The sequence below is a fragment of the Octodon degus genome, unplaced genomic scaffold (assembly GCF_000260255.1).
Source record: "Octodon degus isolate 3935 unplaced genomic scaffold, OctDeg1.0 scaffold00019, whole genome shotgun sequence".
NCBI lineage: Eukaryota > Metazoa > Chordata > Mammalia > Rodentia > Octodontidae > Octodon > Octodon degus.
The window spans coordinates 12919792-12929094 of NW_004524595.1; the positions used below are offsets into that span (position 1 = coordinate 12919792).

A 9303-nucleotide genomic window follows, 5' to 3' on the forward strand; every position below is an offset into this window, starting at 1 on the left:
CTACTATCTATTCTATCTATCTATCTATCTATCTATCTATCTATCTATCTATCTATCTATGGTCTTCTTGAGACAGTGTCTTGCCTGCAGTTCAGGCTGGCCTTGAGTTCACTTTGCAGCCTAGGCTCACAACCATCCTCCTGCCTTGTCCTCCCTCCCTAGTGCTAGGATTACAGATGTGTGCCACCACACTCGGCCTTCACAGCACCCACCTATATTGTTAAATCCGGGTGAGAAATAAACATACAAATTGGTGCAAATGGCTCTTTATCAAGCAGGGGTAAGATTCGATATGAAGTCGGAAAAACAAGACTTACAGAGAGTTACGGAGTACCCAAGACAAAGGGTGGGGAGCCCCATGGAATCAAAATTTGGGTGTGCCACATGTTGCCTGGCTTTTCACCAGACATCCAGTAATCTTTTCATCCACTTCAACGTGTTTCACAATTTTCCCTCGGAAACTCAGTGTACGCAAAAACTTGCAGCTAAGCAGTTCAGTAATTTAATCTAGTTTTCCCTTTCCTTAATCCTTCTGCCTCTGGCAGGATTGTTCTTTGCTCCAACAAAGCAGACTTCAGCGGGAGGGCAAAAATCTAACCTTTTACCCTCCCCTGGGTCCTGGATTTCCGTCAGGGCAGGAAGGACCGCTCCAGGGAGGTTTGATCATTCCCTTCCCACAGGTCCCGCCCCTGCCCGCTGACAATCGAATTGCGGCGCGAGGGTCATACGACCAGTCCGGCCCTGTGACAAAGCGTGGCAAAGACAACAATCGAGATACACCTTCGTGCAACTTTATGTCATCCACTCCATCTCGTTTTTCCCTTCTTCCATTAAATGTGTTTCTCTTACTGGCTTCCCCAGGCACGGTACACTATCTGGTGGCCCTCGACCCAAACTATCCCTAAGAGCCCGCCCTTGCCCTCCTGAACACCACGGAGATGACTTGCACTTATGATTGGCAGAGAGGTCTTGTCAATCTCCAGGTTTTTCCAACCAGAGGCCGAACCTATTCAGATTCCCGTTTCCCATTGGTCTATTTGCGGTGTAAAGTGGATGAATAGGCGGAGTCACGTGAGAGGGCCCGTGGCGTTCAGTGCGCCGGCGCAAAGGAGGTGGCAGAGGCCCGGGCAGGAGGCGGGCTTGGAGACGCGTTGTCTGGATTTGGAGGCTGTGACCAAGCCGTCTGGGTCTAACTGCCGGGCCGAAAGCTCTTGTCAAGGGTCTGACCAAGATCGAGCCTGCAAGATTCCCAATGGTGTCCATGACCTTCAAGCGGAGCCGCAGTGAGCGCTTCTACAGCACCCGGTGCTGCGGCTGTTGCCATGTCCGCACCGGGACGATCATCCTGGGGACCTGGTACATGGTGAGCCGCGCGGGCCTCGCAGCGCTGCCGGGCCCGGGGGAGGGGGTCGTTTTCGGGGTGCTTCACCTCTGTGCAGAGCCGGGCCTGAAAGACCCGGGAGAAGGGGAGTGCGCAGTGGGGGCTCCGCTGGGCCGCGAGCGGGGGAGGGGCGAGCTGCTGGCCTGCGGGGACAGTTTCGGAAATGGCGCGGTTTGGGGTTTTGGGGCAGTGCTTGCTAAATCTGAGAGACTCTTTCTCCATCCGGAGCTCCCTAGAGACTTTTCCCGAAGGAAACAATTAGTAGCGGATGTTGGTGCGTGTAGCCCTAGTTTCGACATTGTTTTGCCTGAAAGGGAAAGAGAAAATCCAGCGCGACCTAGTTTTCCTGTTTGCGTTTGAGATTCCCGAGCTTGTTTTGTTGAAGTGTGTGTGTGTGTGTGTGTGTGTGTGTGTGTGTGCGCGCGCGCGCGCGCGGTGGGTGGCGAAGCCCCTGGTGGCGCTGCGTGTGCCAGCACTGCCGGGTGCGTCCCTTCCCGCCTGGACCCCTCTCCCACAGATCGCCTCTCGGCCCACTGCCACGCAGGCTGGCGTCCCGGGCTCCCCGGATCTTTGACCCTGCCCCACGTGAAGGGTGTTGTTGGTTGACGCGTAGCACTCTCTACCATTATTTCCAGCAGCTGTTCACGTTGACGTCGATTTGCCAGTGGTTTCTAAAACTGTGACGCTGTTTTAGGTCCTTTCGGGTGACTATGACCTCATCGGAGCTTTGAGGGACGCTGCGTATTGTCCACTAGGCCGCCTCGAGAATGAGAATGACCTGGGGAGGGAGTGGTGTTACCCGAATCTTGCAGTTTTTCCCCACCCAGACAGAGCCTTGAGATCGTTTAGTAACCATTTGGACAAACACCAGGCGGAAACCATCTCTGGCCAGCACGTACTGTTTCCTGGCCCGCCCCAAAGGGACCAGCCCATATCCACATTGTTCTTGGCGGCTCTGCTTTTTTTAGTGTTCTTTAATACACATTTAAGAAGAGCAGCGACAAAACGTGAATGTCTTAAGTTCATTTGCTTGTGCTGAATTACTGTCTTTTCACGGTTCTTATACATTTATATTCAGAAAGTTATCGTTGGTACTGTATACGTTTTTCTTTTAGAAGCTTTTTTTTTTTTTGTGGGTACCAGGGATGAACTCGGGGCATTGTGCTTGCTAGGCGGGCGCTTCTGCCACTGAGATATATTCCTTCCTTTCCAAAACTCTTGTTCTGTGTTTTAACTGCTCTGTCGTATTGAACATCAAAAGTTCCGTGACAGCCGCGATGTATTTCGAACTTCCTTTTATTCTCCATTTTGCTGAGGATCTGGGTCTTTAACTTCTTTTGTTTGTCCCTAGCCCTGCCTTCCATTCCTCCTCTAAATGAACAATTCAAATCTTTCGGATCCTCAAGCCTCTTCGCCCTGCCCCCTCCGCCCTCTGAAGGCTCTCGCTTCCCTCCTCGCTTGGCCCAGAAAGTAGTCCTTCGTCCGGGACTTAGGCCTTTGCAAACTTCGTTTTCCTTTCTTCTCAGATTTTTCCCTTCACTCACAAAACAAAAGGCTTGTAACTCTTCAAAAAGAAAATAGCCCCCTTCCCTGTTTGGGCCGACCAGATGTGACTGGCTGGATTTCTTTCCACTCTCCCGGGCGGCTTTTGATGCTATAGGCTTAGTTTACAAAAGTAGGAACAATGGCAGGGCCGACTGGGAGTTGTAAGCAGGAAAATAAAAACGCGAAAAGGAAAATGTTCATATTTGTTCCTAACATAATGGGGAGTAAGGAATTTATATATCTGCACCCCAATTGAAGCTCTTGATGGGAAAAACGTTCCCATTTTTCTTTTTCCATGCTTTATTTTTATAATTTTTAAAAAATGCTGAGGTTATTCTTTGTGTGGACTTTTCAGGTTAGGAGAACACTGTAGGCTGCTTAAATCAATTGAACTATCTTAAATTTAGAGAATTGTTGAGTACGATATTGTTGGTGATTTTCAAAAGGTAATTTCAATACCATTTTAAAGACAATTTTTGTTTGGGGAGAGACGTGGTGTATGTAACACGTGGAGACCAAAATCTAGTGAAGTACCTCAGAACAAAGCAGAGGGCAGCGCGGTTTGCTGGCAGAAGCCCTGGGGTTGCAGAAGCAGAGGGGACGAGTGAGGTGAGCTGTGGGCGCCTCTGCAGGTGCCTCGTCCCCCCCCCCCACTCCAGTGAGGCAAGGCTGGGGTGCTTACAGTTTTAGTTTTCTGAGGGTGCCCTGGCCGAGATTTCTGTGGCTACCGTTCCTTCTGCGCTCTTTGGAACTAGGAAGTGCGCCCCCTCCTGCTGGCTGCATAGCCGGCACGGGGTCTGCTGCCTTCTGGCAGGGGCTTCCAGTGATCTAAGGTTGAGATGATTGCAACGTGGTGCACTAGCTGCTGCGTGCAGATGGGGAGAGCCAGAACGAGTTAGAGTACCAAAGGTACCTCCCCCACCCCCTTTTTTCTGTCTTTTTGAGACAGGGTCTCGATGCAGTTCTACTGGAACGGAAAGCAATCCTTTTTCCTCAGCCTCCCAGAGCTGGGGAGGTACCAGTCCTGAAGTTCAGTTTTTGTATTTTATTTTATTTATTTATTATTTTTTTGGCGGAACCAGGGATTGAACTCAGGCCCTTGTGCTTGCCAGGGAAGCGCTTATTCCACTGAGCCATCTCCCCGGCCCCAGCTTTGGCATTTTAGATTTGAAAGATGGATGCCTAGTTTGAAAAATTTCAGCATTTAATTTAAATAATTTAAACACTTACATTCCTAAAATTGCTCTCTCATGGAAGAATTTGAGCTGGGGTGTGGTGGTGCAAGCCGTAATCCCACGATTTGGGAGGCTGAGGCAGAAAGATCAACCCCAGTTCAGGGTGAACCGGAACTACACGGACACCGTCTCAAAAAAAAAAAAAGCCAGATTTTTAAAAATAAGTTTTTAAATGAGGTATCAACTCAGGTGTTTATTGAATAAGTTAATAAAATTCATTATTTTTAGAGCAGGGGAAAGGCAGTATGCTTTATATGGTGTATTACAGAAACATTCGATTATGAAAAGACAGGGCGCACATTTGCTCGTTTTGTATGAGTTTCACAACCATAAGCAGTCTACGTTTTGGTAACTAGGAGAGAAGTGTAGACAGACTTCCGTAAAGTTCTTTCCATCTCTCACACCCAACTCTTACGTAAATAGAACCTCTAGTTCATAGTGCCTTTGCATATGCTGTGCTTGTGAAAATTTCTTTTCTAATTCTCCTTTTAAAAACGTCTACTAAGGAACGTTTCAGACATAAAGGTAAAGAAGGATTTTTTTTTTTTTTTTGGTTAGTTCTGGCTGCCTTAAGGGCAGGTGTGATGCGGCTTGTGGGGCTGGGGATTGAACTCCGGCCCTCTGTACCTGACTGCATTTGCCCTAGCAAACAACTGAGCTATCAGGCAAGCCCCTCAAAAATTGGAGGATTTTTTTTTGGGGGGGCGCGGTAAAGAGATGGTATAAAAATCTCCTATTTACTGGTCACCCAACTTCAATTAAAATTGTAGTGTCCGCAGAAATAGCTCAGCAGTCTAAGCACCTGCCTATGCAAGCACAAGAACCGAGGTTCAATCCCTGCTACACATGCTATACAGGACACCGAAACCAGGTGTAGTGGTGCACACCTGTAATCTCAGCACAGGGAAGGCTGAAAACAGGAGGATCACTGAGAGTCAGAGCTGTGTAGTGAGACCCTGTACCAAATACATAAAAATAAATAAAAATTTAAAAAGATCAATTAAAAAAACAAATTTTATCAATTCTAGGTAATTGCTTGTTTCTTACCTCCTGACAGGAGGCCTAGTGTCCTCACTGTCCTTGGAGAAGTCTTTGCATACCTCCTATATAGACTTCTTACGCCTTTAGTATGGTTATCTGTGGTTATCACACACTAGGAATGTGCCTCAGCAGTAGAGCATTTACCTGGCGTGCAGGAGGCTCTGGGTTAGGCCCAGCCTCTCCAGGAAAGAAAATGTGTACAGCAGATGGCATGCTGAAACATCTGAAGTGTTCAGTTAGACATTCAGGGAATGAATTGTTTTGTCGCAAAACAATAAAAATAACTCAGTGTAACTGCACATAATTGTAAACAAAAACCATATTAATTTTTTTTATACTACGTGTTTGCAGTACACTTAGGGAAAGGAGTTATGTGCATATAACACATTTTAATTTTTTTCTGTCCCCTAACCCTACTGCCCCTCCCTGTTTGTTATATCGGTATTCTTCCCATATGCAAAATCTTTGTGTCCTTTGTTTTTCTTTCAGGTCCATTTTTTTCTCTTGCTTTCCCTCCCCTCCATCGCTTACTCTCCTTCCCCTTTAAAAAGCTCTATTTCCTTTTTTTTTTTTTTTGGTATGGGGGATCACATTCAGGACCTTTGGATTGCAAGGCAGGAACTTGTGCCGCTGAGTTCATTTCCCTGGCCTCTTTTATTTTGCTCTTTATTTGGGGCTTCTCATGAGAGAAACCATTTGATGTTTAAACCAGCATTCTAAAAAAAAAAAAAAACAAAACAACCAGCATTCTGATTTATTTCACTTAACCTGTGGCCTCAAAGAGAATCCGTTTACCTACAGATGCCTAAAGTAGATCCTTCGTTATGTTAGAGTAGTATTCCATTGTGTATAAATACAACATTTTCTTTATCTATTCATCTATTGATAAGAGGTAAAGGCCACGTCTGAGATTTAGCTCTTGTGAGTTGAGTTGCAAACATAAGTGTGCGTATATATCCCTTGTAGTATGGCGTCTTTAACTTTTGGGACAAACTTCATTAAGGGAATAGCTGGATTAAATGGAATTCCTATTTTTACTTTTTTGAGAAATTTCTACCTATTTCCATAATAGCTGTACTGGTGTATCTTTCCACCAACAACATAAGAGAGTTTCTCCTTGCCACTATCACAACCTTACCAGCATTTTTTTTTAATTTTTTTTTTTTAACATTTATTTAGTGTGTGTGTGTGTGTGTGTGTGTGGCCAGCTCAGCCCACCAGGGGCCGCGGCTGGCTGGCATGTGGTGCTGGGGGATCAAACCGTGGTCCCTGTGCTTTGCTAAGCTTGTTCCAAGTAGGTGCTTTAGACCACTGAGCCATCTTTCCAGCCCCTTACCAGCATTTTATTCTTTTTTTTTTGAAACAAGTTCTCACAGTCAGGCTGGTCTTGAACTCACTATGTAGTCTTGTGCTGTGTGTGCTTGAGCTCAGTGGTCCTCCTGCCTCAGCCTCCCAAGTGCTGGAATTGCAGGTGTGTGCCATCATGCCCAGCTATTGTTTCATTTCTTGATCATAGCCATTCTTTCTGGAATCAGTCAGATGGAATCTTAATGTTGCATTTGTTTATTTTTATTTAGTGGTACCAGGGATTGAACTCAGGAAGCCCTTATTCCACTGAACTATCTCCCCAGCCCAGTGTTGCTCTAATTTATATTTCTCTAGTAGTGATGTTGAACCATTTCTCATGTATTTGTTGGTTATACTTTGGAGAAGTGTCAGTGCATTTCAGTTATCCAGTTTTTGACTGGGTCTTTTTTTTTGAGTTCATATTTTAGTCCTCTGTCAGGAGTAGCGGGAAAACTACTCTGTAGGTTGTCTTCTTCACTCTGCTGGTTGTCTCCTTTGCTGTATGGAAGGCTTTTAATTTGTGTGACCTCATTTGTTGATTGATGATATTATTTCTGTGATCCTGGAGTTCTGTTCAGAATGTCTTTGCTTATGCCTGTGTCTTCAGGAGTTTTACCTATTTTATCTTGCAGCAGATTGTGTTCTAACATTTAGATCTTGACTCATTTCTATTTTACTTTAGGACATGGTGAGATGTGTAGGTCCAGACTTCAATCTTGTGTGTGTAGGTAAAATTTTCCCGGCTCCATTTATTATTGTTGTTTTTTGGGAACAGGATCACCTATGAGCTTCAGACTGGCCTTGAGCTCATTTTGTAGTCCAGGTTGATCTATAACTCACGAAGATCCTCCTGCCTCAGCTCCCAAGTTGCTGGGATCACAGGAATGTGTCACCAGGCCTGGCTCCATGTTAAAGAAGCTGTTTTCACAGTGTGTGCTTTTGGCCCCTTCTTTTTTTTAAAAAAAAAACTTTTATTTATTTATGTGTGTGTGTGTGTGTGTGTGGCCAGCTCAGCCCACCAGGGGGCGCGGCTGGCTGGCATGTGGTGCTGGGGGATTGAACCGTGGTCCCTGTGCTTTGCTAAGCTTGTTCTAAGTAGGTGCTTCAGACCACTGAGCCATCTCACCAGCCCATTGGCCCCTTCTTGAAGATCAAATAGAGTCGCTGCATGTGCCTGAGGTTTTGTTTTGTTTTTTTTTTCTTCTATTATTCTGTTCCTTTGATCCATGGGTCTGTTTTTGTTACCAGTATCATGTTGGTGGTGTTTTTTGTTTTTTGTTTTTTTTCCCCCTCTTGTGGCAGGGAGGGGTTGTTTGGTTTTGTCCTTGAGACAGGGTCTTACTGTGTAGTGCAAACGGGCCTTGAGCTCACCTGTGTATTCCAGGATAGCCTCATGGTGATTCTCCTGCCTTCACTTCCTGAGTGCTGGGGTTACAGGCTTGGGCCACCACACCCGGTTTATGATGCTGTTTTTATTGCCATACCTTTGTAGTATAACTTCAGATCAGGAATTGTGATACTTTTTGTTTTCCTTTTATTACCTGGGACTGCTTTTGCTATTTAGTTCTCTTCTAGTTTCGTATGAGTTTTAGGTGTGTTTTCTCTAGATTTGTGAGAAATGCTGTTTGTATTTTGAATGGGATTTCATTCAGTCTACATATGGATTTTGGAATTATAGCTATTTGACCATATTAGATCTATCTATCCAGGATTATGGGAATATCTTTATATTTTCGCATGTCCTCTTTGGTCTCTTTCCAGAATGTAGTTTCTGTCATACAGCTCTTTCAGTTTCTTGGTTAATTCCTATGTATTAATTTTTCTTTGCTGTTAGGAGTGATCTCGTTTTCCAGTTTTCTTTCTCAGTGAGTTCATTATTAGTATACAGGAATGCTGTTGATTATTGTGTGCAGACTTTGACCTGCCACATTGCTAAATTTGTTAATTTTAGAATGTATGTTGGATTTTGTCAAAGGCTTTTTATTCCTCTATTGAGATGATTTTGTCTGTGCTTCTGTTTATGTGGTGTATTGCATTTATTGATTTGCATACTTTGTTTTTGAGACAGGGTCTCACTCCGTAGTGCAGGCTGGCCTTGAATTTGCTGATACAGCCTGGGCTGGCCTGAAGTCATGGCAATCCTCCTGCCTCAGCCTCTTCAGGGCTGGGATTACACACATGTACCACCATCCCCGGCTGATTTGAATATGTTGATTTGAGGGAAAACATCAAAATGCTATAAAAAAAATAAACTGCAGCTAATTTGTGGTGTAGCAGTTGTAAGTACACATTATATACCCCAGCAATGGGGTAACATACAATTTCCATGTTAAAATTTCAAAAATTACAAACTATTCACAACTATAAGTACATTTCTTTTTATCTTATTTATTTACTTAGTCTTTTTGAGATAGGGTCTCACTGAGCAGTTCAGACAGATATCGAGCTTACTTTATAGCCAGGCCAGTCTTGAACTCCCAGCAATTTCCTGCCTCAGCCATTACCAACAAGCTCCTGCCTCAGCCTCCCCAGTGCTGAGATTACAGGCGTGTGCCACCACGTCCAGCTTCTTTTTAATTTAATAAAATAAGTTGATTTTTGTTAATTTTTAAATTGGTATAGTTTTAATACTTATATTTTGGGCAGTTATTCATATTCACGCAACTAACTGAAGTCTATTTGTAGTCTATAAAAAGGTTAATAAAAGTGATTAGAGGGGCTGGTGAGATGGCTCAGTGGTCTAAAGCACCTATT

The 9303-nt window shown here is 44.6% G+C and overlaps 1 protein-coding gene across 1 annotated transcript in view; it reads left to right on the forward strand.

Moving 5' to 3' along the window:
- Positions 1 to 1092: 1092 nt before the first annotated feature.
- Laptm4a (lysosomal protein transmembrane 4 alpha) overlaps positions 1093 to 9303 on the forward strand; it is a 22664-nt gene continuing 14453 nt past the window's right edge. The window contains exon 1 of the mRNA XM_004627475.3: positions 1093 to 1363. Within this exon, the coding sequence (XP_004627532.1) occupies positions 1253 to 1363 (111 nt within the window). The 5' untranslated portion in view covers positions 1093 to 1252. The remainder of the gene's footprint in view (positions 1364 to 9303) is intronic.